At 37.2% G+C, this 18,122-nt stretch overlaps 1 protein-coding gene across 7 annotated transcripts in view; it reads left to right on the forward strand.

Moving 5' to 3' along the window:
- The window catches only part of C2H8orf34 (chromosome 2 C8orf34 homolog), a 156,254-nt gene extending 139,440 nt beyond the window's left edge, over nucleotides 1-16,814 (forward strand). For 3 of the 7 annotated variants that reach the window (XM_065053733.1, XM_065053730.1, XM_065053734.1), the window contains 3 exons: nucleotides 4,474-4,582; nucleotides 4,654-4,694; nucleotides 15,809-16,814. In XM_065053733.1, coding sequence (XP_064909805.1) covers nucleotides 4,474-4,582; nucleotides 4,654-4,694; nucleotides 15,809-15,850 — 192 coding nt within the window. In that variant the 3' untranslated portion in view covers nucleotides 15,851-16,814. The remainder of the gene's footprint in view (nucleotides 1-4,473; nucleotides 4,583-4,653; nucleotides 4,695-15,808) is intronic. The other 4 variants (XM_021284108.2, XM_065053735.1, XM_065053731.1 and 1 more) reach the window with 3 other exon arrangements.
- The last annotated feature ends 1,308 nt before the right edge of the window (nucleotides 16,815-18,122 follow it).

Here is an 18,122-nt window from a genome sequence, read left to right on the forward strand (position 1 = left end):
CTGCACCGGCAGTGCATAATATTTCCTTGGTCTGCTTTTTCTTTAATTTTTTCAACACATTGGAATGATCTGTTGGGCATCACTGAATGGACAAAATCTCTGAAACACAAAATGGAACGGCAATGAAAAAATGTCCAACCTCATTGAATCACTGTCTAGTACTATGTGCGTGTTAACTAGGCTGATTCAGAGCATAAAAACTTCCTGTGCCATATTAATGGATTTTACAGGATTAGTTTCTGTTTAAAACAAAACAAAACAAAAAGTTAAAGTACCTTGTAAATTTTGAGTGGGATTCTCCTCTGCTAACGTTAGCTGCCTTAAGGATAACTTTAGGGTGTAGGCAGTGGAACTAAAAGCACCTGTCTGTGAAAGAATAGCCCCGCTGTCTATCTCAGCTACATGCCTTACAAAGGTGATTTTTTTTTCTCAGGAAATGCCAGTCCTTCTATACTGAATTGAGAAGGACCTGTATGTCTAGATTGCTAATTTTTTAATAATAGAATAAGTCAGTTCCCACTATTTATTACCAATCTCTTTGTAATCCATTTGTCAAAGCCTGGAGAACTTTATTCCAAGACTGACAAAAATATCAGACCTTTAGAGAATTGTTTCTCACAAGTATAATTTGTTTCAAAAATCCGTTGGGTATGACACTTGACACAATGTATTATCAGTCTAATGAATTTTTAAAAAAATAAAAATGTTGTTGATATTGCTTAGAGATGCTTGTAGGAAAATCAGATATTTGATACTTAGTGTAATCTTGCAATTAAGTATACGGCCTCCATTATTTAGTATGAAAGAAAGGAAATGAGGCACACATTACTCTAAAACTAAAGAATTTGGAGAGGAAATCTTACTTAAATTTGGTGGTAGAAAAAAATCCTCATTTGGTGTTTGAATGGCAGTGTCCTAATCCTGTAACTCGAGCTACTTCTTCACCTAGAACTGGATATCCAACTTAAGACACAAGGACTGAAGGTGACTACAGTTCTGTTGAAAGTATCTTCACTGACAGTTGACGCATTTTCAAACCACAAGTTTTCCATGGAAAAAAATATGTAATTGTAACAATTTTGCTTTTTTGACAAACAAAAGCCCTTTGTCTCCTGTTTTGAGGGGTGGGTGTGCTCGTGTGATGGAATTTTCTCACATACCAGAAAAGAAAAATTGAAATTAATTTTTAACTAAAAATGTTCAGAAGAAATGGTTTCATTGTTTCTCACTAAACACTTCTCTCCCCTTCCTTCCTTCCTTCCTTCCTTCCTTCCTTCCTAGTCCTGTTCTTAACTTATATGTAGTCACATTATGTCAACTAGAATTATTGTCTAGACTCCCAAAAGCACCTTGCAATGGGCACTGCATCTCCACCAAGGAACATCCAGTCTGTCCAACACTTCTGATCTTTCCTATAACAAGGCAGGCAATTAAAAATGCTTCCTTCCACAGCCTTTTTGTAGTTAGAGTACTAATAACCATGCGTCCCATTCCAACTGCTGGGATTTGTTATGTCTGTTTGCCAAATCCCAAGCTTTGCTGATAGCTCTTACAAAAAGTATCATATTATGCTTCTAATCTATATACATATACATCTCAACAACTTTAAGAAATGAGCAATATTATTACCCTGTTTTACATTTAGAATAGCATGTCCAGTTTCATCCAGCAAGCCCACTGTAAAGCTGGTGTCAAATCTCAGCATTTCTATGCAGGATTTTATTCTCTGTTATAATCCCTTCTAGAAGCGACAAATTCTTTTCTTTCTCTCTGCTTTCTGGGTACAATAGCACTTTGGCTGCTAGTGACCTGGCTCAAACCCTATTTATCCTTTCCTGACATGCACAAGTGACCTTTGACTTAATGAAAACTCATCTTGGGACTAGCTCTGCTTCCAAGGGGAAAACTGCTAAAATGACACATTCATACTGAAGTCCTTCCTCTCTCAAGCTGTAAAGGCTCTTGAATGTGGGAAAGTAGCTAACAGGTCTGGCCAATCTGCCACTCCCCGCCCCATGTTTGGAGTGTTGTACTGGAAATTCTGGGAGGTCTTTTAAGTTATCTTTGCCACTGAAGTTCCTGGTCACGTAGAGAAGTGGGTTTAGACAGAACATACCCAGGAAGTATCTCTGTTCAGTGTTTTTTTTTTGCCATGTTAGAGGTGTCCCCCTATTTGTTGCCAGGTGGTTTCATTCTCTGTGTCACAGCTTCTCTCTGACCGTGGAGACAAAAGGTCAAAGGCGTCCTGGGTAGGAGAAGAACAACAAAGTTCTGGCTTTCTATGTGCTTTTACAGAACACAAGTGTGTAAAACTCAAAGCTGATAATGTAAATTAATGTAAATTATTTTGCAACTTTCACTGTAGGTTTTGTATGTGCTTCCTAGTTTGTCATGTATTTCTGAGTAACAGAAGTCTAAAATACAAAAATATTACTGATAAATGCAATTCAGAGTTCTTTTTAAGTTTTAGGAAAGTTCATGCTATAGCTCAGGATGGTTTAATCTTTTTATAGCACAAATCTTAAATAATTTGGCAAGTGCTTAACGTAACAGCTGTTAAGAATGTTTTGGGGTTTCTTAATGCTCAAGACTTATAATGATCTGAGATTTTGTGGATGACTTTCTGCCTCTTGGCACACATAATTTTACAAAGTTCTAACAGATGTGTTTTATTATCAGCTCTGTTCAAGGCTGAATTGAATTATAGCAAAGAAATGCTACCTAGAGAAATAGTTTTATTATCTCTATAAAATGAATAAATCAGGGTTCCAAATCCTTTGGCAGGAATACTTTTATGCATTTACGTTATCCTTTGGTGTTTTGTATAAATTGACAAAGGAATGTTGAATCCTGCTTATCTCTTTAGGATGGATTTTATTATAGTGACACAATTCTGTGATGATTATCAATAGCTGTTGAGATGAAAATACTGCTGACTCCATTGTTTGCCATTTCATTTTCTGAACACTTGGAATTTTACAATCACTTTGCCCAGATAGTTTAAAGTGGTATTCACTAATCTTTACTGGTCTGTCGTTGTCAACAATGGCAAATTTCAGCTTATTTAAATACAGCATTGATTAACAGAAATTCTCCCATTTACTGGTGTATAGAGCACAACTCGATGTCAAGAAGTCCCTTTTTGGTCAGTTATTCCATTCTGTTCTGTTGCCTGGCTCAGTTCTTTGCTCTGTGTTTTTGGAAGTTTAGAAAGTGTGCTGATTTGTGTGAGAGCCACTGGCTCCTACTGCAAGAATCCTGTTCCATGGACCAAAAAACTTTGCCCAGTTCAACCTTCTCAAACACTGAGCACACTTGAAATGGCAATGCATGCTGCAGGCCTGGAGCTCCTGCCAGGGCTTAATGTTGGGCCACTGCAGCCAGTCGTGGATTTTTTAACAGATTACTGAAAGAATTAATAATGTACTCCCAGTGAGCTAGATCTTGATTGAACGGCCTCGGATTTCCAAGAATGGATTTAAACAAGCCTGAGTTCTGTTTTTAAACCAGGTAGCCTAACAATAAAAATTATGCTGTAGTGCTGTGCATTACAATTTAAATTTGAATATGTAGATTCTGTTTTTCAGCTGGTATAAAAGATGAGAGGGCTATTGTCCCCCTTTTCTTTCAGGTGCTTGCAAGAATCTGGCCAGTAATTTTATGATATCTGGCCAACGTTTAAGTTCTCTTTTAGAAACTAGACTTGCATGTTTGAATGGCTTTTGAATATAAAACTATGCATTCCAGTCTCATCTCTCACCTTGAATATTGCAAAGGAACCTGTCAAAGTATTTTATATGTCTATGTATGTACATGCTCACATATGTATGTGTGTCAAAAATATTTTTATATACATACATATATACATTATGTAAAAAAGGAGACAATTGTAAACATTTTTTAAAGCATGTGTTCAGCAGCGTATGGATTTTCAACTGTGCAAAACATTTACATTTTGATGCTTACAGTTTTATGGTATCTTGGAGACAAAAGTTTCCATAGTATTCTTCTTTCCTAGGCTTTCTCCTTCTCCAATAAAACCGTAGGTTCTAAATCAAGTTTCAGGTCTTCGTTCATACTAGATTGAAGACAATGTAAGTTCTGAAAAATCAAAGCCTTACTTAAGCAAATTGTGCATGGCATGTCTAGGCATAATCCAAAAACTTCAGGGACAGATGGAACATCTGCATTAAGATTTTGTTCCATGTCACTGCATTTCTAGGATGAGTGTGTGTATATCTGTGGCTATAGCAGATAGATAGCTAAAGAGGCCTTTTTATTTCAGAATAGATAAATAAAAAATAAATAAATTTTAAAAGTTCTATGGAGCCTGAGTATTCCTTACATTCTGGTTTTATTTCACAGCAAGATTTTTTTATTAAAGGCTCTCTCCTCTCTAATTAGTTGAGGCTAGAGTGTTTGCTACAGTCTGCATTTATATAGAACCATTCTCTGTCATTTTATCTAAAATAGATCTGTTTGTGGCAGGATGAATTCTTACAACAGCTTCAGCTTGCTCATCAGCCTTGGATATTGCCGAGTGACACAGAAAGTGAAGGAGTGGAAGCTGACCAAGACAAATGTAAGTATATTTGTTAGGACCAGATAATATGTCAAAAACCCTCCAACTTTTACAGTTTTTCATATCGTCAGGTCATGTGAAGATGTCATGCCTGCTCACAGGAGCTGTTCTTGTAAGTACCAATTATTCATTTGTTCGAGGGCTGAACTTTATGGAATTGATTTACATACACTTTCCTACATTCACTGAACATTGACAAAATGATCACAGACCACAGTTTACTTAGCTAAGTGAAACGAATTGTATGTTGCTGTTCCAGAAAAGAAGCATGAAGTTTCAATAGATAGTCTGTTTAGTAAATTTGTACTGACTGGCAAGAAACAAAACAAAACAAAAACAAAAAAAGACAACACATACACACACAAAACCCAAACAAAAATCCAAAAAACCCCAAACAAATCAAACCAAACAAACAAAACCACCAAACCCCCCCCACACCCCAGTAGCTCTGAAAGGTTGAGCCTGACTCCTTCTGACTGCATTATCTCTATTTTGCCTGTGTTCTTTGAATTCCTCTGTAGGAAAAAAGTTTTTAGTGACACAAGTAATCCTCAATATCCTACACTCTTTGAAGCAGTTGTCTAATTATGAAAGTAAAGGTCAGCAGGATCATAACCTGAATGACAGAACAAGTAAAAGCAAGTAACATGCTATAAATTGCAGTACATTCAAACTGTAGCAAGTTGTACCTGTAAGGTACCTGTAAAAGATCTTGCTGAAAACAAATGTTTTGCATTTTCTTTTAAAATTCACATTAGTTTTGTGACCTGCAAGGGTGGATATGCAAAGTATTTCCTAATATATTTTAGGAGATATGCTTAAAAAGAATAGGCAATTTAATCAGCATATGTAGAAAACATAATGCATTATACTAAAATTGCTTTAAATATGCAGTTAAAATAAAAAAAAGGCCAGTTTCTTCACAGAATGGAACAGCTGTGTAAGAGACTGATGGTTAATAATAATCATGCCAGATAAACAGAATGTATTTTTAAATTTTTCTACTTAAAGAATATTTTTTGTTATTTATATACTAGTTTCACAAGGCCATACTTAGTGCAGGGGTTGACTATGAAATTTCGGTTTTCGTAGTGAGATAGTGCTAGTGCTAGTTTTTTAACACTAGTACGGTGTTAAAATGAAGTTCTATGGGTCCAGCTGGTTTTAGTCCAAATGGGTAAGTCCACTTTGACTTGCACGTGAACCTTTCACTTTCGGCTGAAGCTCACCAGTGGTGGCCAGAGGCAGAGCCTGGTACCTGCCCCCTCTGTGCCTGTGAATTTTCCTTTGTATTTTTGCTGATGAATGTACAGTCCCACCAACCTTGGTAGGGCTGGCTGCGCACACATGGCCTGGTGCTGATTATGTGATCAGGGAGACGGATGCTTCAGGACGCATCAGATACACAGCATGGTTCTTTCATTGCTCCTATACTGGATTGCACAGCTGTGGGGACTGGTGAGCATCCAAGACTCTGTGCTGTAAGATTCCAAGAATCCTGGAAGATCATTGCCACTGCTCAGTGTGACAGAGTGGTAAATTGTAGATAAAAGTGTTGATCCTGACACCCAGATCAGTAGAGATTATATTTACCTAACTAATAAGAATTGTTTTTCCTCAATATGATGGCACTGAGAATGGAGAAGAGAAAGAAGGTAGCTGTAAGCTATAGTTTCTGTAGCAAAGAGGGATTTGCAGCTGTAATATGCTCTTTTAAGATTGTCTATAAGCCTGTGTAGTTAACTGCTGCACCCTTTATAGTAGGTCAGTCTTTTTACTAATATAACTAAAGTAGTAGAACAGAAATGTTTGATCAAAGCAATACTTTCTGTATATGAAATCTAACAATGATAATTACTAAAAATAACAATAATAATGGTATCATCCCCATTTGTGGTTATATGCTAGTGTTGTTGGCAAGCAGAAAGTGCAGAACCGCCACTGCTGACAAAGAGAAGCTGCCGATTCCCAGTTGTAAAGTGGAGAGTCAGTGGGGGCCTTGGCATGCTTGCTGATGCCAGTGCTTGTAGGTAGAGCATCTGGCAGGATTGCACATCATTTTTCACCCTAAAGTTAATAAATGTGTGTGGATGTTGTGTGTGTGATTTAGTGTTGAGGGGGCCCAGGAGTTCATAATTTATGAGTCTGAGCAGAAGAGCTGCAAAATTAATCTTTACAATAGCAACACCTGTTCTTTGACTCAGCTTTTAATAAATTATATGTGGATAATATTTACCACATCCTTTGACTACTTTGAGATAATAGCAGCCAGGTGTAAAGCTAGTTTTTGGTAGTGGGAAAACTAACAATGCAAAAAGGGAAGCTATGTGAGACACCTTGAGTTCTTTTAAATTGATACCTTCTGGTTGGTGTTCTACAAGAAAAAAAAAAGAAAAAAAGAAATGGGGGTAACAGTTCCAAATGTAGTCAGATGTAGGAGTCTAAAGAGGCTGTTTTCAAAGCCAACAATATCTGAAAAAAATTTGGTCGCTTTGGCATCTCAACATCTCCCAACAACCATCATTTGCAGAACAGATATGACAGTGTACATCTTGTCTTATGGAAATGAGATCTAGGTTCTCAGTTCTTTTACTTCAGACTTTACTTTCTAAATCCTTCAGCTTCTCTGATAGCAGTTAAAAATGTATCCTTATCAGCAAGGTCCAAAGATAACTGGAAGTCAATAATTTTTAAAGCTTTATACCAATGATGACAAAATTTGAAATCAAATAGGTACTCATTTAAAAGAGTATAAATTATTACAGCTTAAAATATTTGTTGTGTTAAAGAAGGAAAGAAAAACATTTTAAAGAAGCATTGCTAATGTTTTCAGCTCAGCCTCTCCTTCCTCTTTCTGTCTTTAATTAAGTTTGTGACTATATATCAGAGAGAGAGAGAATATGTATAATTATTTCCTCTCGTAATGTAATTTTTGTTATTAAAAAATAGGAGCCAACACATGCTTTTTTAGGAACTACTGTCATTTAGTAATTAAATCTCTTCTGCTTGCTGGATGTGTTCTCCTTTGATACTCTGTACACACTGAGCAAAGAGGGATGAAGATGGCCAAGGCAGTATGATCCAAAATCAAGGTTTGTGGTTCTTTTGTGATTTTAGTATCACTAAAACATCTGTTGACAGGGCCTCATGTGTCTTCTTCAGCTGTCATTCTGAAGACAGTTCCCCCTTATTACCTGTAGTAGTTTCCTTGTGTGCTGATTCTCTGTGGAGAGGTTTTGAAGGATACATAGAGATTGTTAATGGAAAAAGAAGGGATCTGGAGAAAATATCTACCACTTCCACAATACTCCAGCTTAGGAGAGAGTTCTCTGAGCTGGCAAAAATAATTTTCTTCTTTATGGGATACTGATGCTAGGAAACAGAAGACTGCATTTACAACCACCAAACCATTTCTTAGCCAGCTTTTATGAGAAGAAATTTGGCTTCCCAGGTGACTGACAAGAGTCAGCTTGAATTTTCTCTTGAGAACAGGTCCTACAAATACTGCTGGTTGGAAATTTCTAATGCATCACTAGCTTCCAAGAACCTTGAAAAGACGAAGACATTTAGTGTAATTTGACCTATCTGTAGTCCTGGCATGGACATAGAGCTCAAAAGCCCGAGTCTGCTGTCTGGAGTGCCGAACTCAACTAACCCACTCAGCAAACTTCCACAGGTCTCACAGCCTCGGACACAGAGGATCCCCACCTGCAGTCAGTCCATTTGGCAGATGTACATGACAGGCGAATAACTTAGACAATTAGCAAACTTGCTACTCAGTTAAGCCATATTCAGTGTAGATGTATGTGTATATACATTCCTTTGCTGTAATCTACTTAAGCTGTGCCAGTTTCTGTAGCCAATGGCACACTAAGTGGTGTGGCTACTATTACTTCACTCACTTCAGCTTGCCAACAGGAGCACTAGGTGCTCATTTCTAGCTCATCTGGTCTGGGACAAGGCTTGAACTCTTCCCTAGTGACCTGTGGCAAGAACTTAAATGTTTTGCCACTATGCATCTGCAAAGTCTTTTCTAAGGTTTGCAGTGGAAGGTCTACTGCTGATAAATCAAAACTAATTGTTGAGAGAAAGTGAGATTTCCACCCTCTTCATTCTTGTACTAGTCTTCAAACTCTTCAGTCAAAGACATTCTGCTGACGACTTCAACAGGTATTGAAGAAAAACTTAGTTTTCCCATTCTGCACAAATGTACACCTGTGGAAAAAAACAGTTTTTTGTAGAATCAAGAAATTCAGACTGTGTTCCTGTAAAATTCCAAACTGTACAATATTTGTTAGTGTGTAAAATTAATTACACTGAGCAAATTCTCATGGCTGAACAGTTAGTTTTCATTAATCCTGAAAATAAGTGTTCCTAAGATTTGGAAAACAGCTTCATCAGAATTGATAATAAGGAGAGGTTTGCTTCTGCAATATGTTTTTGCTGTGAAAGTTTCGTTTCGCTAGAGTCAGGTACTACTCAGTACGAATAAGAATGACAGAATCAGGCTTAGAGCAGCCAATGTTGATTGCAACCTTTACGACATTAGCACAAGAACATTCAATTTCTGTCAGTCAAATTCAGTATTTGTGTTGTGCTCTTGATAGAGAATGGCAGTACTGGAAACATCTTTTTCAATGTGTGTGAGTTTAGAGCAAGGCTAAGATTGGTTTCTCTATGGAGTAAGGTAGTTATGAGGTGTTGCTCAAGCATATTAACCAATTATATATCTGGTTAATAGCAACATGATATTTGTAGTTGGACATTTTTCCCAGTGAGCAGTGAATTCCGCAGAAATGCATGCTTTTTTGTCCTGAAAGTGAATCTGGGTTGAACATCTGGGGGACTTTAATTCCAGATTCGTGAATCTTCTGGAGAAACTTTTGGTGTCTTTCTTTCATTTGATATCTCAGGAGTGGTAGTATAAACTGGACTTAAAAAGTCATCTCTCTCCATCTCACATAACCTGTCTAAGGAGTGTCATAAAGCTTTTGTCTGCTTGGGATATGAGTCTTTTTCCAAATTTCTCCAGCGCACACTTATGTATATTAAAGAAGATATGTTGTCTCTCATTCACCCTACCAGTGGCTAGCTAGGTATTTTAGTTTGAGACAGTTCTATGTCCACTTCAGAAATGGGATACCAGTAAGGATTGTGTTCCTCTAAACAGATTTTTTCCAGGCCTGTTTGATGGTCTTGACCAGATACATTGTAATACCCATAGATGAAGTTGCACCATTTCATGTGACTGCTTTTTGCTGTAAATGAGATAAAATCATTTTCTAGCATGGAAACTTTTGCAGTTGCATTTCATTATTTACAAATAGTGAAACAAAAGTAGAGATTAACATTAGTTCTACCAGAAGTTAGGTGACTGTTGGATAGTGAGAGGAGAGATCAAATGCAGTTAAGAAGAGTTGGAACTAGACTCAGGCTTCCTATTTTTTGAATGCATGTGCTTAAATCCAAAGCTGCCATTATCTCCTTATGCTGTTAAGGCTTAAGCTCATGTCACTTTACTGACTAATGTTTTGGTTCATCTCAGAAAAGTTCACATTTAACTAAATATTTGGGAGGTGGAGGGAATTTTCCATTGTGGTGAGAAAAAAATTCTCAAAATTTGTTTTCAGTACAGCTTCCAAACTTAGGGATATATTTTTCTGCAACTTGCATTATTATAGTAAACTTGGATTCCCAAAGACATTAAATGTAATAAAAAATGACACTGTAATTTTAAAAATGGCATAGAGGATTGTCAGGGCACACATTAAGTGAATTAAAAGCTGTCTCACTGAGGCATCAAGATCTAGAGTTTCTAATGGCAAGATGTAGACAAATGGGGCTCATTAGGATCTGATAGGTTTGGATAACTGGTGGGAAGAACAAGTTGAAGTTATTAAATGATATGAATCCCCTGGTATAATGGCCACATTCCAGTAAAATGCACTTTATTATAACCAGATGAAATATATTTGAACCAAATGAAATATATCTGGCACTGGAGAAACATATCTGTCTCTGCTGCAGAATAATGAGACTGTCCTGGAAAGCAGTGACCTAATGGATTTAGGGTGATCATAGTAGATCATCTCAGTGTAAGCTCTCAGCATAATGCTGTCAATAAAGGGTAGACTTTTCCTTGAATGCCTAAAAAGTTAAGTAGCAAAGTAATTATTGCACGTCATATCAGCAAAAAAACCCTGTGGTTTTGGTGTCTTGCCATTAGAAAGATTGGAATTACTTGAGAAATTTCAGAAGATGATTAAAAACAACCCAGGGTTTGGGAAACCCTGTTGGGAGTTTACCTCACCTAAAGGCATTCAACTAGGAACTCTGGAGATGACTTGATATCTGTAGGTAGATATTTAAACAAAAAAGATTTAACTCATCAAACTGTAACAAAGGAAATTATGTCCTAGCAACCAGGACCCTTAACCTTTGTAAGCAAAAGTTAAGGGAGGCAATGAACTTGGAGTCATTAACATGAGGTGATAGGGCTTTCTGATGACAGGTGATAGATAATCCAGCAGGAGATTCTGTGGGCTCTGTACTGATATACAGGAGATCAAACTGGATGACCATAGCAGGATTTTTTTGTCATAGTGTCTATGAATATACTTACTCATTCTCATGAAGAGAAATCTGGATGTGTGATTTCAGTTGCTTTCCTGGACACTACATTTTTGCATAAAGATGCAAATGATATAATGATCGTGAGTGTACATTTATGCTACCTGTTTTCTTAGAAATGCTTGAAAATGTGCATAACTGTATGTACATGTAAACACAGTTTTGTGATTTTTATGCTAAGGTTTATTCTAGTGATTTTAAACTGCAAAGCTCCCCACAGTTGTTTTTCATAATTTAGTCCTTGGAATATAAAAATTAATTAGTTGTAAAGGCAGGATACCCCTGCGTAAATTAACATCTGTCCTTAGTTATCCAAAAATATACACCTGGGAAATATGTGACAGTTTGGATTAATATTTACCATAACAAAGATATTAATAAAATACTGTTGAACTTCAGTGTGCTCTATATAGTGATAGAAGTCTGTAGATTTCAAAGCACAAAATATATGTTAATGCTAATTTTATCTCTGTGAATGTCAGGTATTAGACGGTGGTGTATATAATAGCAGTTATATAAATATTTTGCTTTTAAACGTTGGGGTTTTTTTATTGAAAAGAACATTTGCAAGTGGAGTTCTAAGCTTTCACAAAAAAAATATTGTCTGTCCTCAATTTTTGAGTTCCACAGAGTTCTATGCCTTGTATAAACCACTCTGAATAGATATACAGGTAAGTTCAACAGATAATTATCTGTGCTCATCACTAAAAAACTGTACTAATCTTTATTAGAATTTTGTTCCAAAATAAGTACATAAACATATTGATTTACATACATCACAATAAAAATACTCCACTAGGTATATATTGGTATAGCAGGCTATATATTGGTACAAGAACTTTGCTTTGAATCACAAAGTACAGCATATATGTTGAAACACAGGCTGTTTAATATTGTGCTGTTAGAAGATCAGTCTGAAAGGATGTAATAGCAAACAATAAACTTCTGGGAAAGTAAAGCTCTTCTCTAATATTAAAGAATTTCAGAGAATAAAATAAAGCTTTTTACCAACTAATCAGTGACAACCAGTTAGCAAGGCCAGCTGTTATAACAAAGAAATGTAACTTTTTAATGGCAGTGCAGCCTATTTTGCTGCATGTTGATGAAGGAACTTTAAATAAAACACTTGATTCAGTTTTGAGTGTATCAGATTGATCCATCCCCTTGTAGACTTCGCTCTTCCAAAACACTTGTTGATTAAAGGTAACTTAAATGTAACTTTTAGTGAAGGCGTGTAGTGAACTGAGAACTGATCTCATTGCAAAATCTCTGAGTAAAAGAATATTTTTACTCAGAGAATTCACTCCTATGTTTTTGCTCAGCCCTGCAGCTGCCCAACACTTGTCCTGCATGAATCAGGAGGAGCTATGGAGAATACCTGAGTCTGACAGCAGTGAGCTGAAACTGCTTCAGCTGGCCTTTCAACCAAAAAATGCTTGTGAAGCAATACACTTAGGGTTTTAGTAAAGACAAGTGTCTATAACCCTATGAAAATGCCGAGACGCAAAGTGATCGGGCCTTAGAGCGGCATATCAATGAGCTGTTGGACTGAGGGACTGCTGCCTAGACTTGGAAGGACATTTCATGTGTCCTTTCCTCTTGGAAAGAGCTAGGGACCAAATTACACTGATGGGCTCATTCTTTTTTGCCTTTCTTGATTCCTTCATTTGCCATGTTGGCTGGGTGCTTTCCCTACAGGCCAAGAAAGACGGAGACAGACTTCTTAACAGGGCTTGTTGTGATAAGGAGTAATGATTTCAAACTAAAAGAGGAGAGATTCAGACTAGACAAGAGGAAGAAATTTTTCACAATGAGGGTGGTAAAACACTGGCACAGGTTGCCCAGAGAGGTGGTAGATGCCCCATCTCTGTAGACATTCAAGGCCAGGCTGGATGGGACTCTGAGCAACCTGATCTAGTTGAAGATGTCCCTGCCTAGTGCAGGGGGGTTGGACTGGATGACCTTTAAAGATCTCTTCCAATCCAAACCCTTATTTGATTTGATAAGATCTTGCTAAAAACCTATGTGTGCTTTTTATTCCATTCAATTGTCCCATCTTTTTTCAAGAGCTATCAAACCCAGTCATCTTTCAGCAATGCCTTGTTTAGTCACTCGCAGCAGTGAGGAAAGAGCACGAAGTAGCCCTGAAGTACTATCAAAGTACATTGGTCATGTTCTACACCTGCTTTTCACGCAATTTGTTTGAAAGCAAATGAAATGACCCCGTGAAGTGCAAGAGCCGTGGAGTGGCAAGCAGGGGGTACACCCCTTTGCATTAAGTAAGGCCTTGAAAGGCTTTTGGCTCCATAGGTGACTGATTCAGCAGAAGGGCCAGAGTGATGCATAAACTGGAGCAAAAGAAAACCAGGTAGAATGGTTGACTGTAATCCCAAGGTGCAAAACTGACCTGGAGTTGAACGATCTATGAAAGAAACCCATTTTCTTTCTTTGGCCCAGTATTCTCCAAGCTCCAAGAAAAATTAACACTCACTATTATCCTATTGCTGTAAATGTGTTTTACAAGACCAGGATTTATTCTAAGCCAAAACTGTAGAAGTTCCTCTTTTATCATGAATAGTAAGGATTTCAGTTTCAAGTAGGAAAAGCTCTGTAGTGGAAAAGGGTAAGGTCTTGTGACATTATTACTGTGACTGTTCTTGACCCTCTCAGAGAGCAAGTACATGAATGTGAAGACTGGGGGAGAGGAGGGTTGATCCTTGATGCGTGACTTGTGTTCATTTTGTTTAAAAAACAAGTGCCAGTGTGAGTGTTACAGCAGGATCTGGGCAACACTTATTTTCTCTGTGTCTTATTTCCCTGGTCCATGAAGCGAGATGATAAAATGTGATAACTCACAGCAAAGCTATGAGAAATCACCAGTTAATGTTTCTAAAATGTGTCATGAGTCTGGGCCCAAATTCTAATATCTATCTGTATTTCCTTCTGGTGTGACTTCACTAACTTTAAAGTGGCTGTAGATTTTCAGTTGTTTTCCCCAAGTAAGTCGGTGGCTTCCTGCTAAGTTACTGTCATTCCCTTTTATATTGGAGAAATCAGCCTGTCAGGGTGTGACCGGTCTTACCTGCCTTCGGCTATATAAAAATGAAGGAGTCTATTCCAAGCTATTTTTTCTCTGAAGTAAGGAGAGGAACAAAGGGAACTCAGAGGACAGCTAGAGGTCTATCTTGCCAGGGACCGAGACAGATACACTGAATTCTATCACCCCATCAGGGTGTCCTTCATCTCTTGTGTCTCCAGTTTGACAAATCTCTGTCTCGTGTTGGCTGAAAGTTGATTTGATCTTGTTAATACCATTTCTCATCAGTCGAGAGTTCCATAATGGATATAGGGTAGCACAGAATATATTTTCTGGCTGGTATCCCATTTCCTTCTGCAGAAGGAAGACGCAGTCCCTGGAGTTTTTGTGGGTAACAGTCACAAGAAGAATCTGCAAATGAAACAGGCTTTCTTGTATTTGCTTTGCTTTTTCCCTCCTTTAAGACAAATTTGTTACTTAAGAATCAGTCTTTGACAATGCTTGAACATCTGCTAAATGAAGTACCTCCAAGGAAAACAGTTCTTAAACATTAGGTATAAATGACAAAAAAAACACCCACAACCACATAAGGGGTAAGAAGTGTTATTAAGAGTTCCCAGCCTTTCTTTTTTTTCTTTTTGTGCATTTGTGTTAAATGCCAGTACAGCATCAGATATAAAGCCCAGGCTTATCACCTGTCAAAGTGAAACTTAAAGATCTTGTTCCAATTGTATTTAATTGATTAGCTGGAGATAATGGGAATAGTTTGTTCCTGCCAAGTTTCTTTGGTCTCCCAAGGTGAGGTTGCATATTTAATGTTCAAAAGGGGTGAATAAACATGAAGCTGCTGTTCCTGATTTCCTTTGGTGTTTAAAAATGGGAAGGTGTAGGCTTGTAAGGTAACATACAGACCTTTATACCTTCAGCTGTGTAATTAAATGTGGTTGTGGTATTTGTTTCCAGTTAATAACCCTGATTCTCTAACTGGATCCATATAATAGGTCCAGTTCCAGCATTACGTCTGTGGGGGGAGGCTGTGTTACAGTCAGCAACATTTGAGAGAAAAAATGTTTCAATATGTGTATGTAAATATTTGTAAAAGCTAAACTTACATTATGCTTTAGGGAAGGTTTTCAACCTAAACACAATCAGAAATGAAAACATTGCTATCTCAGCTTGTCTGATTCATCACAGTTGCCGATTATGTTTGATGCTTTTTCCAATGCTGTTCATTTTTTGCAATCTATCACTACTATTGAAAAAAGCAAACAAAACAAAACAAACCACCATCAGCAGAAAAACCCTCCAAAACACTGAATAATTGTAACAAATAATATAACTAAAGAAGCTGTGGTTTGCTTCTCAGTGTTGTAGAAATAAAAACAAATCAGGATTTGTCAAAATACTGATCGATGTTGCTCATTTAACTGTGAGTTCAGCATTATGGAAATCTTTTACAAAATGCAAACACGACGAAGGTTTAATTTTCAGTTTTATCCTATTTTTGTGTACGTTAAATTTTAGCCCTAATTTCTGTGTTTTTCTCTTTGATTTCACAGGTTTGTGAAATCAGTGGGATTGTTGAAGAACAATTTAATTAAAACAAAATTACGGTGATCAAAACTACACCTGAAAATTTGCTTTAGTTTATACATAATGATTTTAAATAAAGTTATTTTTCTAGCATCAGCAGTACATAAGTGGAACCGCTGTAATGCACTGAATCAGAGTACTTACTGTGGTACAGTGGCCTTAGGAAAGAAGGGTAACTGTTGCCTTTTAGTATAAAGTTACTATAATGTTTTGTTTAGTTTATACCCCTGTTATTTTGGATTGACATTTGATAAACTAAGCTCTGCCTGACCAAAATAAACTTTACCGAGAGATTTTATGTATTTTAACTCGTCTAAGGTTTTCTACTCCTTATATTTTTGTAATCTTTACTCTTTTTAAATTAATAAACATTCAAGTGTTTGCCCACATCTGCCCGTGTGTATGTCCCATTCAGGTCTCACAGTGAATTGGCTGTTCACCCGTAGTCACCTGCAGGGACGGGTGAGAGGGGACTGCGGGAAGGGGGATGTGTGTGGGTATCCAAAACAGGTGTCGCCCCTGCCACATAGCCGTGTATTGAGTTTATCTATTTTGATCTTTAAAACAAATAAAGACTCTGTTGAAAAGGGAACATATCAATAAGGACTGGAGCATGCATGCAAAAATAAAGCACCTAAAGGAGTTTCATATGTGTGATAAAGCATACTTATCCCTATGGATTACTGAAACAAATTTGCTGTTTAAAATAAGCTAACTGGTGTATGCTGTGTGCTTGGAACTTTAGAAGATGCTTTTGCACAGACATCAAATGAAGGGAAGTGGCAGTTGCAGTTACTGATTTTGTTTACCTGTTAATTCTGTCAAGCATTTTCAATTTCCTTTGTCTTCAATTATGTATGCTTGGTTCTTGTATCTTAGACATAATGATATAATGAAATTGCTTGCAACTATTAAAAATACAGTATAACAAACCATCTATTTGTTTAAGAAATAAAAATTGTCTGTCATGAATGTTTCATAGTGTGAACTTTTTTTGCTGTCTCACAAACATACAGTGCTAAGTACACAAAAAGTGTTTGGTCTGTCTGAGTCACAAGCAAGTAAAATGGAAGGTAACATTGTGATGAATAAGTGCTTGCTATATGTATCATCATAGTGTAGACTTGCTATATGTAAAATGTTAGCATATTGAAACCCCATGGGGAAAGTCCCTTGAACTTCATTTCAGGAAGGGCTTCATTAATTTGTCATGTGTAAAGAAAATCTGTTATGCTTTCTATATTTGCAATGTACTTCAAGGGTCATTTGCACATAGGAGAGCATATTGTCACTGATACGCTGTCTTTAGTCCATTATGCTCTGTAAAGCATTCTTGTGAAACAAATATCTCCTTTTCATGGCTTTTATTCTTCCTTATTGGCCTGCATTTCATCTTTACCTCGACACTACTGAAAAATGTAAAGTAGGTTTGACTTTTTTTTTTCTTCCAGTTGCTTCACTGAACATCTGTTAAGTTCCATTCTTTCTGCTTCATGCCATTATTGAGTGAAATTATGACCCTATTTAATCCCTGGGAAAAATCTCCCTGACTTCAGTGGAACTAAGATTACCCAAAACAAGCTGAGAAAGAAATTAGAATTTGGCAGCATCTTAATTCTAGAAGCTCTTGCATGTCTAAGAACTTGAATACAGTTTTGGCTGGGTAGTGCAGAGAGGTTTGGTCAGAGACATGTCTGGTTTTATATTTTGATTACATGTGAAGAAACACAAGCTTTATGCAGGAGGCAGAATATAAATCCTGCTTCTGGTCTTCAGAGGGAAAAAAGCTTTTCAGTTACAGATACGGTGAGTACCATCAATACTCATTAGAATGATTAATAATTTAGCAAGTGTGAAATGTGTGCAACTGTCTTGAAGTGTGATAGGATGGCTTGACATGAGTAGTCCAGTTCATAAAAGCTGTGAATTCTTGGGCTCCTGAGATCTGGCTTTTCTTGGGACTGGCCAAAACAACAGTATTTTTCTGGGATGCTTTCTAGACTGAAGGGTAGAGGCTAAAACCCTGGAAAATATTACTTTATTTTCACACTAAAACATACAGAAAATCCTGTGCCTTTTTTTTTGTTCTCATGATTTGGATGTGATCTCATGATTTTTTAACAGTCGCAGTTGGCTCTGCTCCCTCTAAAGCATATGCCAGCAGTCTTGGCTGATACTAGCACTCAGCCCGGCAACCGCTGCTGGCATGGAGAGGAGAAGCAGCCACCTGGTACCCTGACTGTGGACAAGCTGGTGATGAAGCGGAACAAGTCAGGAGGG

The sequence above is a fragment of the Columba livia genome, chromosome 2, assembly GCF_036013475.1.
Source record: "Columba livia isolate bColLiv1 breed racing homer chromosome 2, bColLiv1.pat.W.v2, whole genome shotgun sequence".
In the NCBI taxonomy this organism is placed as follows: Eukaryota; Metazoa; Chordata; class Aves; order Columbiformes; family Columbidae; genus Columba; species Columba livia.